At 43.8% G+C, this 20,081-nt stretch overlaps 1 protein-coding gene across 50 annotated transcripts in view; it reads right to left on the bottom strand.

Annotated features, from left to right (window-relative positions):
• Window positions 1-20,081, bottom strand: part of RBFOX1 (RNA binding fox-1 homolog 1) — a 1,470,157-nt gene that overhangs the window by 49,488 nt on the left and 1,400,588 nt on the right. For all 50 annotated transcript variants that reach the window (XM_071211399.1, XM_071211389.1, XM_071211388.1 and 47 more), the window contains one exon: window positions 8,144-8,276. In XM_071211399.1, the coding sequence (XP_071067500.1) occupies window positions 8,144-8,276 (133 nt within the window). The remainder of the gene's footprint in view (window positions 1-8,143; window positions 8,277-20,081) is intronic.

Here is a 20,081-nt window from a genome sequence, read left to right on the forward strand (position 1 = left end):
AGCACACAGCATTGAGGTCAAATTTCAGTTCCAATGCATTTGGATGCATTACTTAGGCTATTTGAGGAAAGAGGCTAATAAGTGCCTATCCCAAGGAAGGACTCGGGGAGATAACATGTGAACAGGTGAGCAAAACGCTTGGCGGAGAAGAAGTGCTTAGGACTTAGTAGATCTTATTAAAAGTAGAGGTGCTTAGGACTAAGTAGATCTTTTTAAAAGTTTGAGAGAGATTTTTTTCCTTCCTACGAAGACGAACATCACTTTTTCTGACCCTCCTCTGGGCTACTCTTCAATTCCTGCCTCAGTTTACAGGTCTTTGGGCATGTGGCTTATTACCATGAGAAAGGTGCCCGGCCGCTTACTCATCATTCTATCCTCACACATCCCTCGGCACCTGGAAAAGGATCGACAAATTTCTGGGGAGTGACTATTGCTCATATTTTAGAGGGGAGACCAGGCGTTTTTAGGAAGTGGCAGAAGGGGCACAGTCATCCTCAGGTAGAGTTCAATAACCCGTCAGGAAGAGGGGCCTTGCGGTCTCAGGTTTGTTTCTCATCTGGTTATCCTGCATGGATGGATGTTCTCATTGCAGAAGCGGAAGGGGAATAGGATGCAAAAGCTGGGCCCTAAAGTCAGGGACCAGTGCCATAAAGCTAGGCAGATGCAAGCGTGAACAAAGTCCTCACTGAATGTTTCCTGTACTCCAAACCCTGGGCTGGGGGGCAGCCACTGGAGCGAGCAAGCCTACCTGCTAAATCGCCTCTCCTGGAGTTGACAAGGGATTGCAGCACAGAGCCACAAAGCCATGGGCACGGACGCAAACTTGCAGCTGAGATGGGCTCTGAGGAGGACTAGCAAGACACTGTGGGCGCCCAGCGGAAGCAGACAGGGCTAGTCACAGAGGCGAGGGAAGGCTGAGCGAGTGACTTGAAAATCTCAAGGCCTTAGCCAGGTGGGGAGGAAGGAAGGGCAGGCTGGCTGCAGGGAAGAGCCTGTGCAAAGCCTAGTGTCGGAGGCAGGGGCTGGCTCCTCTGAGGGATGGGAGGAAGAGCATAATTTCCAGCTTTGGGAGTTCGAGGCTCGGTAGAAGGCAAAGACTTCCCTGGGAAAGGAAACGGAGAATTCTGGCTGCTATTATAAACGTCATCTTGTATGGATTGCTTGTTTACACCAAGGGTGACACATGTAAGTTTTGGAGAGAAATGAACAAAAGGCTGAGTGATTTACCTCTACGGCCGTCCTCGATGGCAGTGTGCAATGAAGCAGTGTAATGGGCTGCTAGTTTCACCAAAATGCTGTGTTTTCCCCTAAGCTGGTAATAGCACAGATACAATTCCTTCTCCTGCTCATCACCCTAGCCCAAATATCCTGTGCTCATTATCCGGCTTAGTCCCCACGAAACCTTCTCTGAGAGGGATGCTATTAATGTCACCTCTTTAGAAAGGAGGAAACCAAAGCTAAGGGAGTTAGGTACAGACTAAGCTGGGTACTAGCCCAGGCAGTTGGCTCCACAGCCCAGAGTCGTAACTACAATGGCAGGCAGTGATGACAATCTTGCGTGTGCACTGGGATCACCCGGAGGGCTTGAGGAAACACAGAATGTGCATTTCTAACATGTGTGTCCCAGGGCTGCACCTTGGGAACCACTGTCCGTGAAACACCCCTCCTACGTGTTAGTTTACTTTACGTGGGAGACAAAACTGAAGGGCAGCTTCCTAGGGAGGAGCTGGGTATATTAAAGCCCTTACACAAAGTCACATGCTAATTCCAAGAAAATGGCCAAACATTTCTTTAAAGCCCAAAGAAATGTTTGGACGTGAAACATCAGATACACAGGAAAAGGAGATCAGGGGCCGATTACTAGTATGCAGTTTACGGTTAAATTGACCGCAGCTGCGTCACAAGAGAAGGGAGGCATCGTCCCGTGCATGGAACAGGTGCAGCCCTATTTTAATGCAGCGACTGTCTAGTCATGCAAAGGTAATTGCATTGCTTGTCAATCACTTTGGGACTGCAATATGCTTTTGCAAGAACATAATGCAAATGTACATCTCATCTTTTTAGAAAAGTAATAACAGTATTTAAATATTTGGATGAATACTAGCAGGGAATGGTTGTACTCTAGCAAATGAGTTTACTCAAAAAAAAAAAAAAGGACAGTATAAGATGCCCCAAACTCTCTACAATTTGTTTGTGTAATATAACACATACCAACTACAAATATATTTCTTGAAGAAAAGTCTATTTTAAAAGTCTACTCTGCTGCTCCTTCCAACAGGAGAACAAATTAAACATTTTAATGGGTTCAAATCTAGCTGTTTTTGAGTGGATATCAGGTGGGTCTTTGAACTAACTAATATTTGCATAGAGTCATGTGCATGCACACTCACATAAAAGTTTTTCTAGGAAGAAATCCAGACTTTTGATCAGATTTTCAAAAGCATCTATGTCATCTCACCGCACCCCCAGAAAAAGTTTAAAAATCACACATGAATGGTGTTTGCCTACAAAAACACTCAATTAAGAGGCTCTTTTGGGTTACATTTTAAAACCAATTAAGAATCTGAGTAAGAAATCATACCAAAACCAAATCAACAAAAGGCCTGAGAGAGGTTCCTAGTGTTTCTATTAAATGAGAAAGATCCTAAACCTCACACAATACAGCCTGGGGGTTAAAAACTAAAAAGCACGGTTGATTAATATCCAAAGAGATACACAGACACAGTCTCAGGCTGGTGTCAGAGGCTTTATTTAAGATCGAACCTGAGAGCACTCCCAGAGGATCTATCACTGGGTTTCATTCTTGCACTTGCCAACTCTAACAGGTTTTCTCCTGGGATTCTACCACATCTTTCTTTTGCACAGATTCTACTCAAAATATTTCTCAAGATAACTCTTGAAAGATGGGCATAGATGTGTCATAATTAATTCCCTGAAAAAGCATAGAGCCTTTTTACCAAAGATACCCGAAGAAACAAAACCAAAACCCTATAGGTGATGCTGGATGCTCAAACTTAGAATAAATAAACAAAACAATCCCAACAGGGTGCTGCACTATTGTACTCGCATACAAAATGCATGGTATATAGTAGGCACTTAACTAAGTAACCATTAATAAACTAATTAAGCATAAGAATGTGGTGAAGCCAAACTGACATGGGGTTCACATGTGGGGATGGGATTGGGGTTCAGTTGCTTCTAAGGTGATGATGTATTGAGTTGAGTGGGCATGTCTCCAATGCTTTTACCTGCCACCCTCACCCAGAGATTTTCCTGGGAGCTCCCCTGGGTCATTTCCCCAAACTGTGAGTCAGAGGAAGATAGACTGGAAATTGTGGCTTCCCTACCAAAATTGGCTCCAGAATCAAAAGCAAGGAGAAAAAGAGAAAACCTGATCTATGCATCTCTTTCTGAGACCTTCCACTAGTTCATATTTTATTTATGATCTACCGTAGTCTATAAACTACTGACATGCCTCTGTCCAATACCATCTCCGTGACACGGGGTGAATGGATGTGTGTGAACTGCAGGTGCCACCCAGCAAATGAGAGGCACAGGATCTGCCTATGCACTCAAAAGAAGCCAAAGGGGACCTTGAGAAAAAGAAGAGAATGGGCTGATGAGAAGAAGTCAAAATGACAACAGCCACTGTAGTGGCGACAGATGACTACGCACTCTGCATACGCCTTGTGATGGACCTTACTAAGTTGGAACATTGAATGGATCTCCCCAGTTCATCCTCCACCAGTCCTCTGGAGCCTGGTGCACTCTTCACTCCCCTGTTAAGGGAACGGTGTCTATAAGAGGTTGAGGGAGCTCTCCAGGGCAGCTTATGAGATAGAACGGCAGGGCACAGTATTACCTGCTCCAAAGCTGGCTGTCTATCCAGACTGAAACATATTTGTAGACACTAGATTTCTAACTCATTACCCATCTCATTCAGTTAATGTTGGCAATCAATAGGGACTTGGCTGCCTGAATCTAGGGTTGTCCACCTGTTTCCATGACCCACAGCAGTGCCCCCCCTCCAGGAGAAATGATGTTACGTTAATGGTGCCAAGACATTGGCTCTCTAGTGAGCCAAGGGAGAGGGAAGAGAATGGGGCTGCTGTGGAACCTACGTGTTTTAGCTGCTGGAAGGGGCCTGGTCTTCAAAAACTATCAGAACATGCAGAGAAAACCAAATTAACACAAAGAAATGGATGGACATAAGGGAATACCTGGTGAATGCTCTTTGTGGCTATCTCGATGTTTGATACCTTCCAAGGGTTACTCAAAGCTCCACAGAGGAAGCCAGGGAGGTTCTGTGGGATTCATTTTAATCTCCTCCCTCCCCCTTGCCAAATTATGAGAGCCTTATATCGATCTAAGATAAAGGACATATTTTTGGTTGGAATGTTAATAAAAAAGTATATTCCTAGTGAAGACTTCATGAAGAACAGAGGTTTACCTTGACAGTTATATGTCTTTAGTTTATAACAACAGGAAAAACAAATTCTTAATAAATGCAGTTTGCTAGGTGAGGTCTTAGAAATGATGGGGATCTTTGGGTACGGGAAGGGAGGGTGGCAGAATGGGTTCCTAACATGACTGTTTTGGAAATGGTTGGGCTTCAATATATCCCATACTTCTCTTCTGGGAAGATTTCCCTAAGCACCCCAGCTTGGCTAAGGGTCCCTCCTTGGGGGTCACACCACACCTACCTTACCACTTATATCATTTATTGGATTTGTAAGCTTGTGTATTGCCCCTTTCCCTCAACAGGAAGACGCGCCTCTGAATGTTCCATTTGTCCCTGTATCCTTAGAACTAGAGTGAAGACGTTAATCAAACCTAGATATCGTCCCCACAGGATTTTGGGATCCAAGGACTACAGGAAATCCATACTATCTCATGGACCATCAGAATCCTGATGACGTCACTTCTTTGAAACAGAAGGGGGTTTCTGACCTCTTTGCTGCTTGCTTCTACTCAACACGAGAGCAGAAGCCTCTCGCATGGAGCTATCCCCTCCTGAGTTTTGTCCTCTGCTCTTAACCTTTCCAACATGAGCAAGCTGCCCCTCTCTAACTCCCTCAGCCTAAACCAAATAATCCAGACCAAAAGGAAATCTTCATTTAAGATGATGGGTTCTCACGTTTTCGTCTGGTGCCACGGACTGAATTTGTCTCCTTCTGACTGGCACTTTGCTCTTACAGCTACTTGCAGACATGGCATCCTTCATCCTTCTGCTCTGGCAACTATACTCCTCCTTGAGAATTCTACCTGACTTCTAAGTATGTTCTCAGAATTCCAGTTATAAGATTATGAGCAAAGAGACATACCCTACAATTATAACCCAAATTATTAGGGATATTGCTGAAATATTAAAATTAAATCACGTCCGAGGCAGTCACAAACACATTGTTTCACCGGTTGGAGATGCGTGAGTCTCTCTCCCTTGTGACCAAGGCATTAATTAGTTCTGCATGGTTATTCCCGGCAAAGAGCATGTTCATTATAAGCTAGCAAATTTCAATTTTACAGCAGGTGTGTTATTCTGAGATTTTTATAAATTGTCCGTGTGAGGATAAGCCATATAATTTTACTTTTTTTTTCCTGTTCAATATAGTCGTGAAATACTGAGGGTATATATACCAAAAAGCTACAATTACCATCTACTGAGATAAGATAATGATTTTCAGACAAACTACTGTGGTATAAACATGCAATTTGGCATTTATGGCTTATGAATCTTGCTTTAGTAATTGCATGAGCCCAGAGAGTAACTTGTTTTTTTCCCCTTTCATAACTCATTAAGTGAACTTGGGAATAACAAATCTTTATTTCTGCATTCCTCGATCTATAAAAATCTATAAAATGGGCTCAATATTGTGTGGCTGGGATAATGATTTACACTATACTGCCAAAGATTCCTTAACTCATATGGTCAGATACATAAAGTTGAGGACATGCAGACACATTTGTAGGAGAGGTAGAGGGATTTAGGGCCAATTCATCCTTGGTTTGTTATTATCCACTATCTCTTTGGTTGAAATTACTTAACAAAAATATATTTTGTCCAGTAAGAAGCTGAGCATTGACCCAACTCTAATGACTACGCAAGAAACCTGATGGACATTGTCTTCCTTATTTGACCTTGTTTCCCCTTCCTGGTGATTTCATTTGGTTTCATTTCATGTAAATGTTTGTTTTATTGTGTGTATTTTTAAAACATCCCAAATGCTCCAATTTGGAATGGGCAAGATATGAATAAATATGAATAGAAAGAGTGTTTCCCTTTGTCCTCTGTATACTACAGATGATCTAGGCTAATTCAGGTTTTTAAAAAAGGTTTGTAATCAACAAAGCTTAAAATAAATAAATAAAAAGGCCTGCCCCAGCCCTGGTAGCACTGTGTACAATGCTGCCCTATTCTTTCTACAGAGCACAAATGTGTTCGTTGTCAAAGGAAGCCTAGTGCCAGGCTGTCTTAGCCACAGCAAAGTTTCCCAAATGCTGCATTCTTGTGTGTGTGTGTGTGTGTGTAGGGGGGGTGTCCTGTGCACTGTAGGATGTGGAGCAGCGTCCCTGACCTCCACCCACCAGAGGCTAATAGCACCCCTTCCACTCTCCATTGGCAACAACCGAAAACAGCTCCAGACTTTCCAAATACCCCCGAGGCACAATTACCTGTGCCTTCAGGAAATCTCTCTCCATGTGATAGCCAGGCCCTGAGCCTCAACAGACTTGCAACTCCTACACTCTGGTTTATTGAACTTACTCTACTCAGCTAACATGGAGGTGAAGAAGGTCAACCACCACACCAGGGAGCCAAGAGTGCCAACAGCTGCAAGCAGGAGAATTGCATCCATCATCCATGTGGAATCTAAGCTCCCTCTTGATATAGATGTGTAGTGGACACAACCATTCCAAAGTCCACAGGATGGAGGAATAGAGTATGGATTAGAGTGGACTTACTGATATTCTCTTCATGAACTATTGTGATTAGTAACTGAAGAAAATGTGGCATTGGTGTGGAGAAAGTGGCCATGGTGGCTGCTGGGGTTAAGGAGTGGGAGGAAGAGATGTGATGTGGGGGCGTTTTCAGGACTTGGAGTTGTCCTGGGTGGTGCTGCGGGGACAGTTACCGGACATTGTATGTCCTCCCATGGCCCACTGGGTGGACTGTGGGAGAGTGTGGGCTATGGTGTGGACCACTGACCATGAGGTGCAGTGGTGCTCAGAGATGTATTCACCAAGTGCAATGAATGTCTCATGATGATGGAGGAGGTTGTTGTTATGGGGGGGAGGGGGAGAGGGGTGAGGGGGCGTATATGGGACCTCATATTTTTTGAATGTAACATTAAAAAAATAAAGACCAAAAAGAAAAGGAAATCTCTCTCTATCCCCAGGCCCAGGAGCGCAGGAAAGGTCCCTCACAGGAAGCAGAGAGCACGGCATGTGGGCATCGCAGCACCCTTTTCTGAGCATTCACCACCACTCCTTGAGATTCACTTGGCAATTCCAGAGTCCACGCACAGAAAGACCAAGCCAGCAATGGGGAACAAATGAATTCGCGTTTTCCCCAGCGAGGCAAAAGGCAGGCAGATGCCATTTTGGAAAAGCCAACTAAAATGAATTTTGATTCCAATTTCATTGAACTCTGAAATGTTGGCATTTGACTCAACACCTATTTTTAGCCTTTTAACTAAAGGTTCCTAAACCTCGAGGCGTCAGAGGTCTTTGGGGAGGGGCGCACTACCTCCCATGTGATTTTTCTGGTTGAAAACCTCCCGTTGGTGGACGGATGGGGGCGGGGGGCGCAAATGTGATCCAACCTCCTTAAAAACCAGATGTTTACAATCATCAGAAATACATCTTTGGCTGTAACCATGTCTCTGTTCTCCAGCATTCAGTCTCAAAGAGAATTTACATAACAACATGTGACATGTAGAATGCTTAAAGGCACCAACCATGACAGGACAAATTACACTCATTTTTCAATGCACTTTGCACGGTGCTCCACGCAGGCGCGCGCCGGGCCGCATGCTGGGGCAGGACGGGCGGGGCGGTCAAGGCCAGCATGCGCTCGCAAACAGCTCCGTGCGTCTGGGGGAGGGAGGCCCGGTGCAGGGAGGCCCCGGGAGGCTGCCCCACTTACCCGCCATAGGCCGGGATGGGGGGCGGGGGCGCCGCTGCCCTGAAGGTGTTGTACACGGTGCGGCCGCGCCCTCGGAGGTGCGCGCCTCGGTAGGCTGCCGCTGCGGTGGCCGCTGGATACGGGAAGCCGGGCACTGCGGAAGAGAGGGGAGAGCAGAGCGAAGGCGGTCAGAGGAGGTCACCGCGGAGGTCCCCGCCCCCCAGGACCCTTCCCTGGAGTCAGGCGTCTAAGGGCAGGCAGGAGGATGAGGCCAAACTCTGGTTCCAAAGAGCAAGGGCTGGTGAGGACCGTGGTCCCAGGACCCAAGAAGTGTCTATAAAGAATTCTTAATAACGGGAGAGACGCTCAGGGCACAAACCGAAATTAAAACAGAAACAAAAAACAAAGGTAGATGGCAAAATGTATGTGCAGTTTTTTCTCAACCACGTGGTGTTTTTGTGCGTGTGTTCTGGCACTCAGTATACATATGTGCGCCTGGATATGTGTTGATAGACATGCATGTATATGTATATGCGTGAGTACAAATATGTATGGGCGCCTGTGTGTACATGTGTAAACCTGTCTGCACAGATAAGTGTATCACCTGCTTTTCAGCGTTTTAGTGGTTGGTATCTCTGGGGCTGAACTATGTGTTAATTTTTCATTTGGATCTTTTCCCCTATCCCATTTTTACTTCTTTTGCACATTTTCCTGTATTGCTTACTAAAAACTTTTAATTGAAGTACAGTATTCTTAGAGAAATATATATGTATTATAAGTGCACAAGCCACTCATGTCCCAAGAAAGAGATCATTATCAACACCCCAAAAGCCCCCCCATCCCCAATACAGCTTTTAAAAGCAAACGCAACCACCATCATTCCAAACGGAATGTCTGGGAAGCCAGGTCTCACGAAGGCAGTGTGGGTAGGGTTTCTTTCCCAGGCTGAGGGGGGACCAACGTGGTGAAGAGTCAAGAAAGAAATCAGCCTGATGCCTGAGACCCCGATAGTTCATTCTGTTGCCTCTCTCTGTTGCCCATGCAAACCCCAAGTCGCTCAGGTCCATGCAGCTTCCACCTTGCACTTTGGCTGCAAGCTTCACCCCCTGCTGTGAACCTCAGGACCTCACTCTCACCCTGCTTGGCCTGTCCCACCAAAGAACGGCAGTGTTTCCCAAATCACAAGCATGGAGGGGTTGCTTTCCTGGGAAAATATGTTTGAGAAACGGCTGCCCTAGGAGAGCCGTATTCAATTCTCAGCCAAGTCCCGTGGTGAAAGTCGCTCTTTAGCCTGGTCAACCCAGCATGCTCAAACTTCTCTTTTTCAGGAATACTTTATTTTGCAGAGCACCTATCCTCTCACTTTGTCTCGATTTTAAAGACTTGAGTTAGTCATTTGTTACTTTATGTCTCCTAATGGGCTGCAAGCTCCTTTGAGGCCTCTCTCTGCATATCTGATTCATCTTACATTGTCCATGCCTCCCTGAGATGGTAAAAACACTATGCTTTTATCCACACTATGTAATCTAAATATTTGATGCCGGAATGAACTTATGGATGACTTAAATGCACGAAAAAGTGAATGAAGGTGTGGGCCGTGGCCAAATGATTGGCAGGTCATTGAATAAACCTCTCTTCGCCCAGCTCTCTTTTCTTAGCTTGCTTACTTAACAGGGTCTTTGAGAACTGAGAGAGAGGGAACACAGGGTGAAATGAACAATGGGTTTTCTACCCTGCCCCACCCTAATCCTCCCCTACTCCATCTCTCCTGGGATTTAATAGAGTTTAAAATGAGGCTCAAGGTTGAGAAGGAGAGAGGTATGCTTTTGGGATGATAAGAAGCAGAAGACTGAGCATCATACTTTTGTTGAAGTCTTCTCCACCCTAAATCCAAACTGCCAAGAGGACTCTGCCTCTTGCTACCATCACCTTTAGAAGTAGGGACAGCCCAGCCCAGCCCATCCCATCCCTCTGAGAGGTCTTTCTACCCGCACTAGAGCATGGGCCCATGTGAGGGGTTTGGGAGGAGCTGAAGCACTAAAAAGGTGCATGAGGGATGGGGTGAGTGAGAGAGGGAGGCAAGGAAGGAGAGAGAGCAAGAAAGAAAAGAGAAATCCGCATGAATGATCCCCGGGAAGTCACTGCCTGCTGCCTGAGCATTGAGGCAGGTAAGCAGGTGGTGAGCCTGGAGGTTTAAAATTTAGACCCTACACTCTTGGACAGAAATTGCACGTACTTGTATTATACATATGTGGTAGGTGGTGGGGTGTGGGGTGGGAGGGGTTTCCCACAAAAGCCATTCCCAGTTCTGTACAAGCTCATGGAATTATTAATATATAGGCTGACATACAGCCTTGGAACCTCAAGTGGAGACTGATCCACTATTATCTGTAATTCTGTGTGTGTTCTTGAGTGGCGAGCAGCCAGCATGTTCTGTGGTGGACTCTACCATATCTTTCAGGATGAAGCTACAATGCTAAACCAATCCAGAATGATTTTATCTTTCTATTTGTGTCCGAGAAGAACATAAAATTCTTTAAACCCTTTTAGAATTTTTGGTTAAAGACAAATTGTGCAGTTTTATTTAACTCACAGCTCACCATCCCTTAGTACCTTGTTTCCTGGATCGTATTTTAACAAATGTGCTCGAAATTGCCAGCGGGATGAATCTTCATGGGGAAAATCAGGTAAATCCTAATATCATAAAAGCCCGGAAGTAACGAGATATGAGATGCTTGCTTCAGGACTCAAGGAGAAATGAGTGAGAATGGTTTTGACTCCAAATCTATCTTGCCACAGTTCAAATATTAACTTTTCATAGGAACGCCCTGGATTTTGAAATAAAGAAAATGAAAAATTCACAATCTGGTGGAGCAGCTGGCTGCCTGTGTTAGGAAACGCGGTAATTATGCTGACCCATTCATTATCACTGGCTACAGTGCCGAGTGAGCCCGACAAGATTCCTCTCAGCGACAAGCAGGTTTTACAGTAATTCTTGGAGGATTTAGATGTTGAGATACAGCATGAAACAGAAGCTTGGCAATAGAGAGAGGGGTGCACGCTCTGCTATAAGTGTAGAGCCAGGACTCCATTTTGTGCCCCTTTGGTTTCAGGGAGAAAATGTCGAAGAGGATATGGGATTTTACAGGTCTTCATGCCAGGCTCTGGGGAGGAATGGCACATTAGAGGGATTCTTATTTAGTTAAAGGAACACAGGAAGAACTGAAAATCAATTTGTGGTTCTAAACGTAGCGTTCCTGGGAGGTCTTTAGGCAAAACAAGGGTTCTGACAGATCCTGCCTTGGACCAGAAGGAAAACATCTGGGGAACCCGGGTGTCCCAGTGGGCGGTCAAGGGGCCTCTTTGGGAAGTCTCTAGTCAGCACGATTTCTGAGCTTTTACTTCCTTTCTTCACTCCCTCCCTTCTGCCCTCCTTCACTTCCGTCCTTCCTTTCCAGCTATCCTTTTTTTTTTTTTCTCCTTTTGCATCTTCTTCTGAAGGAGCCTCCCATGAACCCCCTCTGGGGTAGATAAGAGCAATCAAGGGGCTTGAATCAGGAATGAAGAAGAAGGACTCTCACTTTTGCTAGAATGTCGGCTCCGTAAGGGCACTGCTCTCCCTCTCTTCCGTTCATTGTTACAGGGGGATCTGAACACAGGGCAGGTGTCAAATACCAAACACTGCGCCTGCACACCTTGCAGGTGGCAAACCAATGTCTGCCTCCCTCCTTCTGGGAGAGGAGAGCCCCCTTCTCTTCACTGTCCACCTTCCCTCTTCAAAGTGACCGGCAGGTATTTGCAAACAACACAACAGGGTTTCAATTGTGACCTTTAGAATGATCATTTCTACTGCCATACTTAAAGGTGCTTCTAATCAGTCTGGAAAAAGCAACCAACTTTGGCATATGTTCCAATAAAAAGGGGGAAAGCTTGGACAAATGTACGGCACTTGGAATTATTAGAGCCCTAGTTTCAATTAAATTCACTTTCATTGCAGTGCACTGTCGGTTTCTCATTGTAGGAAGAAGCAGGGCTCACACTTTTCCCCCAGCCAGGTAATACCTATTAAAAAGCATTCCATCTGCATAGCCCCAGACAATGCTCTCTGGCAACCTAGCAACCCAGAATCCCTGAGCACAATAAATGTGTGCAACTAGGAACAGCAGAAAATAACACTCTTTATAATCCCTAACTTGTCTTATTTGTAACTGTACCTTCTGCATTTCTCCCCATCTCTATTAGGAGTCTTGCCCCATGGCTGGTTTAGGATGGCATTGGCTCTCTTCTCATGCCACTAAGACAAACGATCAATTTCAAGAGCAAAAAATGCAAGTGTTTGTCAGGCTCCCTTTGGACTGAAATTGGGATGGAAGAAACAGGTTTTTATTTTCACTTGCCTACCAGGTGTGCTGGCTTGTGGACTCTTGCACGTGGTTAAATGCATATTTGAAGCAATAATTTGGACAGATGATTCAGATACAGATTAAACAAGACTAAAACGGCTTTATCCTTGAACCGCATAGAAAGAAAACATCTTCTTTATATGATTGCTTTGTGGCATGACACTTATCTATTGTTGAGTTAAAGTTATCATCATCTATCAGTGCCCCAGCTCAGGAGTCTGGGTCCAGTAAGTGAGCAATAAATGTTTAATAAATCCAATGCAAAATGCCAAATGGAAACTCACAATGTCCTCACCATTTCTGGAGTGGAGTAAATCAATGTTAACATAAAAGTCATAAACCTCTCGTCCTATTATTTGTAAGTGCCTCGTTGTTAAAGAAAAACGTTAGAAAAAAGAGACACGAAAGTCTAGCCATGTCTGAACTCCTACACTAGAGTCTGAAGTTTTTCTAGTTGTATGTTTGGTTAATAAACATGTAAACAGATCAGTAATGAGGACAATGGCAAGTATTCAGGCTGATTTGGAGGTAGATTTCTTGAATGAGGAAGACGAGGGAGGGAAAATCTTAGATTCGTTATACTGGAAAGGTTCCCTCTTAAACCGTATACAGCATGAATCAAAGTGAAAAATCTGGTATCACTGCAACAAAATTGGATTTAGCTCATAAGCTAAAAATGAGTTTCTCTCAAAGAAACCAGGGCAAGAGCTTTCGGAGCAAACGCTGACTGCGCGTCTTGTTGACATATCAACATTCTCAGCCCACTCGCTTCCACCCTTCAGCTGGATTTATATCCAGAGCATATTCTGGGGTGGTTAGTGGAGTTCTTAGGAATCACAGTTCTTAGGAATAAGGAGTTCTACACTGCAGAAGCATTAGGACGTAACAAGACACACACTGGGAGGTACTCAAGAGTCAAGGCAAATCAATATTTGAAAGCAGAATCGTGTGGGTGTATCAACCAGGCAAATGGGCCATTTACCCAAGTGTCAAGTGCTTACTTTCTGCCTCCCTCTCAAAGTCAAAGCCCCACCTCCCACCTTAATGCGCTCTGCATTCACTGTATTTACAGTCTCTTTTACGAACCTGGTGCTTACCTTCGAAAATAAACACAAATGAGATCATCTTATCAGCTCGGAGATCCCAAGAGAAGAAACACAAAACCAGTGGAAAATACTTGAGGGTTATAAACCACATATTAAAATTTTAGAGCTCCCGGAGAGATGGAAAAGTAGCAGATGCAAAACCCGACAGGGGGGCAGATTCTGCATCAAAGCCATAAAAATATACAACCGCTTTAATGGGCAATTATTCTTTGCATTTGTGCTCTCGTTTGCATTTGCAGGAGATTGCCAGATGCCCTGGAAAAGGTGAGCCATCAGAATGGCTGGCTGGCTCACTCTTTGTCCCATACTTCCTCTCCCTTTGCTCCATAATGCCACCTTTCACCACCCTTTGATGGTTTTCAGAGCATGAGATGTTCATGCTAATTTGGGGTTGAATTGTTCTGCAGGTAATTGATGGCAGGAAATATTCATTTACACAGTTCTGGGGGTTCATAAGCCCTTTCAACAGCAGGTTCACCGTTCTGCAGGATTCCCCTTGAGGGAACTCCCATTCCATGTGCTGTACCATAAATTAAGAACTGGCATAATAGGTAACATACTGAGGCAAATGAAACAGCCAGTTAGAGCTCATGGAGCAGGAGATTTCAGCAGCAGAGTACTGTGCGATAAACATCAGAATGAACAGTCAAATAGTTTGGTTATTTTTCCAAGTGGGGAAAATTTTTCTTCGGGTTTCAAAACAATCTCAAATAAAGTTACTTCTAATTGGTTTATAACGCAGAACTTGCACACGTGTAGGTCGCTACCTCTAAATTACATTAAATGGAAAATCTAATATGATGGAGCACATTACATTATAGGTCAAAATAAAAATGGAAAAGCTTTCCATTTTTTTTTTAATTCAGTAATTTCAGGATTTGGAAAAAAAGGACAGGGGTTTCTATCCTTTCAGTCATTTGCAAAAAATACCAAAATGGTCATTTAATTTGTGGAATCTCTGGTTCTCCCGTTCATATAGAGTTATCCCTGAAGTACACATTTGGGATCTACTCTTGTTTTGGTCTAAAATGCATGTCGATGCTAAATTCTGCTGTTTAGAAGTGAATAAATCTACATTTTGGACAAACAGTTCCTTATAGGACATCCTCATTTGAAATGCATTGAATAGAAAAACAAAAATTTCTAATTAATGTACAAGTCTAATCACCGTTCTCCACATGGAAGAGTAATTTTTCACTGTTCATTTGCTCAGTTTAATCTCAAAACTGACATAACAGAAACGCAATGTCCTATAAATCTCTCCTCATTTGTTTCTTTAATATTCATATTCCATTGAACTGCAGCTGCTTGTTGCTGCAGTCTACTGCAAGATGCAAAAGTGTCGATAAAAATATTATGAAAGGCAAGATGTGTTTCTTCCTGGCTGTGCGTGCCATTTATTTGGCGAAGGACAATAAATGGCTCGTGGATTGTCCCTCGGCCTGCTGCTTGGTGGGTGATTAGTGATTAATTACCTTGCAGCAAATTGACATGGCACGAGGAAATTGACACAGCCCTGATTAATTAACTTTTTATGGGCAGCAGTTACTCACAAAACATTGTGCACCATAATTGAATCTCTTTACATAACGTCATGGTACAAAAGTTTTAGTCAAATCCAAATTAGAAAGAAGTTTCTAGGCAGTTGTAGGTTTGATTGGGATGTGTCCAAGGAATTGGCAAGAATTTGGTCTTGGAGAGAAATGCACGTTGTTGCAAGGAAAGAGGCACTGTATTGGTCTGATTCCTCAAGATGAATTTATTGCCTTAAATCTCTACTTCAACTAGACGTTGGGGATAAGACTATACCAAGCTAAAATGCCCCATTTTCCTCCAACCTCCCTGGCTGCTGCTTCTCAATAGCTTTTCCCTGTTGAGTCTGTTCTGTCCAGTCTCTAAAGTTTGTCTTGACCCCTAATTGAAATCTTTCATATCAATCTTACCTAACCTCATCCAGATCCCACAGCTTTTTCTGTCACATCACCAGGCTTTTGCTCCTTCCCTTAGTACTCTTTTATCTGCTCCTTTATTAATAGTTGCATTTTCATTATATCCTTCTCCACTGGGATTCAGGAGGAAAGGGATATTATTTTGGCAACAACCCTCTCTCCAGCACCTAGCAGAGTTCCTGGAATAGGATAATCTTTGAAATGTTTTTTGATTAAATTGTCAGATAAACATAGAATGCCACAATAGTTCAGTTATAGAGGAAAATGGGTGATGGTCTATGAATTTATGAGTTGCTAAGATAACCAGTGATTAAGATGCTTCCTTTGAAGGACGCATATTCAGAGAGAAATTGTGGTTTAGTGCGGACGTTAGTGATGAGAGAGCCTAAACCTCATTTGTCTAAAAATTCAGTAGTAAGTGGAAAAATCCAAGCAGATAGGTGCTTACATTTGGCAATATTCCATACTCCACTATGGGCTTAAGGAGATCTGACTGCATGATATGATAACAGTTACTAACAGCGGTCGATTGCCAGACTCATGGATTAATTCACCAACTCTTCTTCCCCAAACTATATGAGCAAGGTGCTATTGTTATCTTTACTTTCCTGGGGAGGAAACTGAGGTACAGAGCAGCTCAGAACCTTGCCCAGCGATGTGAATGCAAGCAGTGTGAAACCAGAGTCTATGTGTTTGTCTAGAACACGACACAGCTGTGAGGATAAAGGTCTCCAAGCTGGGCTTTGGGCAAAAGCTTTCCTTGTCCCTTGAAGCTCTCAATTTGGCTTCCCTTCCGTTGCCTGTACAAGCTGCTACATCATCTCCCTTTGTCCATGCCACGCCCAAGAGAACGGCAGCCCCAATTTATAGCAAACCGAGTTAATCTGCAGGGGGATCTGTGCTAAGTCTCCCAGCGACCTCAGTATGCTCCTTGATGGAGGGTGTGTGTGTGTGGGGGGGGGCAGGGATAGATTTGGAGGGGCACCGTTTTTTCAATTCTATATTTATGCTCTGAGATTTCAAGATATCTGGAAGGGTTTGGGTTTTTTGCTGCTAATGGGATGTAGGCCGTGAGATCAACACTGATTCGTGTACCTGAGAAAACTCCAAGGGCAAGTTGTTTCCCTACCCACTGGGGACTCCAAAATACTGGAGAAGTGGATTCTCCCAGCAATTTGCCCCTTTTGGCTGTGCTAGAATGGTAGCAGTGGAGGTAGCACACATAGACACGCAGCCTGTGAACAAAGCAGTGTGTTCCTTCTCAAGGAAAAAGTTTCTCAAAGAATTGAAAGATTTGAATAAGAAACTTGGATAATATTTTGGGGTGTTGCACTTTTTTCGATTACTAAGTAATTGATTTTTAATATTGCTATCAAATATCACTTTCCTCAAAACTCGGTTAGCAATAAATATCTTCTTTGAAATGAAATAAACGAGTCATTTAGGAAAAAAAAAGAAAGAAAACTAAATCCAATTAATACATAAGGATTAACGCTGAACAGTGGGTCTGATGTTCCCAAAGCAGAAAGTTTTCCTAATTTAAAAGCAAATTCAATAAGCAATAAGAAAATCCACACTAGCCACACGTGTACGTGAGTATTTTGGTCTTGGAGACCTTGAATGAGGGCAACTAGTTGACCTCAACTAGTTGTCACATTATTCCTGCTCGCCCCCCAAAGTTAGCAATTGTCTCTCTCCTCCCAGGTTACAAATAGATGGATTAATGCAAAACATGTGGTGAATAACATGGCTGTTGAATATGCAGTAATATGCTTTTACTGTGCAAAAGAGATATCTGTGATCTGTCTTCTAGCAGGTATTGACACTATCCTCCCAGGGAGGATTTTTTGGTAACATTTCATTCAACAAAAGGAGCATGAATCTCAATCTTGGGGAGTGTTTAATTTGGCAGGAGGGCAGAAGGCATCTGCAAAGGTACTTTTAGTTGTTTGAAGGAGTGCTGCAGACTGACAAAGCCCTGCAATGCTGAAATCTATTTTAATTTGGATAAAGCGATGTGCCATAATCTGTTAGTTTGACAAAACCTGTACCAGTGTCAATTTAGCTTTTTTTTAAGGCGGTAATACGAAAAGTCAAATAATTTATATAAATACTTTCTTGAGTGCATATACACAGTAAAGGTTCATTGTTAAATCGTTGGTGCTCTCTCTTAACAGCTAGCTGGAACAGCAAGCTGGGGGAATTGCCTCTCTAGGTAGGAAACAGGCAAGTGAGATAAATGAGCTTTCTTGAGCTGGGCTAGATTTCCCATGGTCCTCTAGGGCTACTGCAGCTCCTGAAACTTGATGCCCTCCGAGGGGGTTGGTGGTGATGCTTGGGATGGGTACATGATGCAAATGCATCATTCGTTTCTTTTCAAGATATCACAGTGGGAATAGCTAGTACACTGGTTTTGTGACCATCTGCTTTGGAGCGTCAGCTTCCAGACTTGAAAGACTGAGTCTTGATCCTTTGATCAACACCTAAGGCAAACTTGGAGGACAGGTACCATCTGGTCCTAGGGCTACCCACGCTACCTGTTATCTGAGCTGGAATCCCTGAAACCCCTACACAGGACAGGCTGAAAGAGAACCATTCAGAGAAGGTCCCGCTGTCCCAGCCACTAGAACCAGAGAAACCTTCCAGATGTGCTTCTTGGGTCAATCTTCAGAGACCCTAAAGAAGGTGGCTTCCAAGAATGAAAGGTCAAGATTATCCGCGTGCAGAGCTACAATGCTTCCCGCAGCCTGAATGACTCTTTTTGCAAGTCCTTTCTTGTAACACTCATGCAAGGGTAGGTAGCCGTCACTATTTTCACAGCGAGTGACTTGCCCAAAGTCACAGAACTAGTGGACGGTGACAATTTGGACTTCGGCTCAGTCTGAATCCAGCTCTTTTTACTACATCACACGGATGTTCAAGGAGAATTTTGTAATAAAAAAATATGGAGACTAGAATTTGCCAGTGATAAAGCATCTTTTGGAAGCATTTCTTAGATTCCTGTAGCAATTGCCGGGGGATGGGGATGATATATATACCCCAGGCCAGGGTACCTCGTAAAGGAGGTTTTTGTTTGTTTTCACATGAAAAGCAAAGAGGCTTCAAGAGCCCACATTTCCTGCAAACAAAAACGCAAGGAATAGAACTAAAGTATGTGATGTGCTATTTGATCCTGAGACTGCATTTGCTTAACATTCTCCCCCATATTCTCCAGCAGTGATAAAATAGCTTTTGGCATGACAGTTCTTTTATATAAATTGAAAACATGATTTGACAAAATGGCATTTTTGGAGTTCTGGGCTAAGCAAATGTTTAAATTATTGTGTTTCAATTAGCTTTTCCAGGCTCTTCTTCCTTCAATGGGAGGTGAGCCTGGTTTCCTTTTATGTATCTCTGTACTGGAAGGGGAGGTTTGGTTTTTTTTTGAAGAGAAAAGGAGGGGCACGTGCCATCTCTGTGGTTGGACACATTTCCATGCAAGAAACACCAAGGACCTCCACCGGGGGGTTGGCCCTGCATGTGCGCCACTGCACACTCTTTCCACATTCCTCAGCTGCTCGCCCCCAGCTCCGTTTCCCTGGAGAGGCCTTGGTTCAATTTACAAAGCTGGGGCCCCCTAGGAACACACACTTGCTCCTTTGCATTAAGCATCCCTTTTACCTTGGGAATCAAACAGGATCTTATCTTTGGCTCCAGCAAATTCCAAGTTCAGAATTCTGAACTTGGAAGAGGTTCTTTTTTTCAATTTTAAATCCACATAACTTTTGGGAAGCCAACAAAGTGCAGATAAGCACTTTAAAAAGAAAGACACTCTAACGTGTTTCTCGAATCACTGAAGGGTTTCCTACTCGCCTCTACGAAGGACAGGGGAGGGTGGGCATTGTCAAGGCGTTAAATGTGAGAGCGGCGCCAGGCAGTTGATCATCTTAAGTAACATGAGCATTAAAACAATACTTTCTGTCAGTGCTATCACAGGACTTGGGGTTTCCAGGGAATTTCCCCCAAACAACTGCCTCACTGCCTTCCAGAAACATCTCATCTCGGCCTTGTTCTCTGGCTGTGCCTGTGTGGGAATCCCAGGGCAACCTAGTTTATTGTTTTAATATCTGTCTGACACAAAGCAGACGCATCCTCCAGTGACTCCTTATCTGTCATATGTATTTCTGTGAAAGAAATATCAAGACAAATAAGATGTTTGGGGGCACACCACAGGATGGTAGTTTTTGCAATTGGCAGCCTTTTGCAGAGTGAGACCCTCATCTGGAAAAGACGGAAACCATCATTCCACATTGAGATTAATATCCAAAGTGCCCGGAGAGCCAGAGAGCAGCCGCCTGAAGTGTGGTTGCTTCTTGCAGATCCTTCCTTTTAAATACCTGGGGTGTTCATTTTGTGTTCTTAAATTTTTCTGGGAAATTGGTCTCTGTTTTGATTTTTAACAAAAGGACAAAATAATCACAACAACAAACTTGGATATGATTATGACCCAGCCAAAGTGGTG

Source organism: Dasypus novemcinctus, chromosome 23 (assembly GCF_030445035.2).
Source record: "Dasypus novemcinctus isolate mDasNov1 chromosome 23, mDasNov1.1.hap2, whole genome shotgun sequence".
Classification (NCBI taxonomy): Eukaryota; Metazoa; Chordata; class Mammalia; order Cingulata; family Dasypodidae; genus Dasypus; species Dasypus novemcinctus.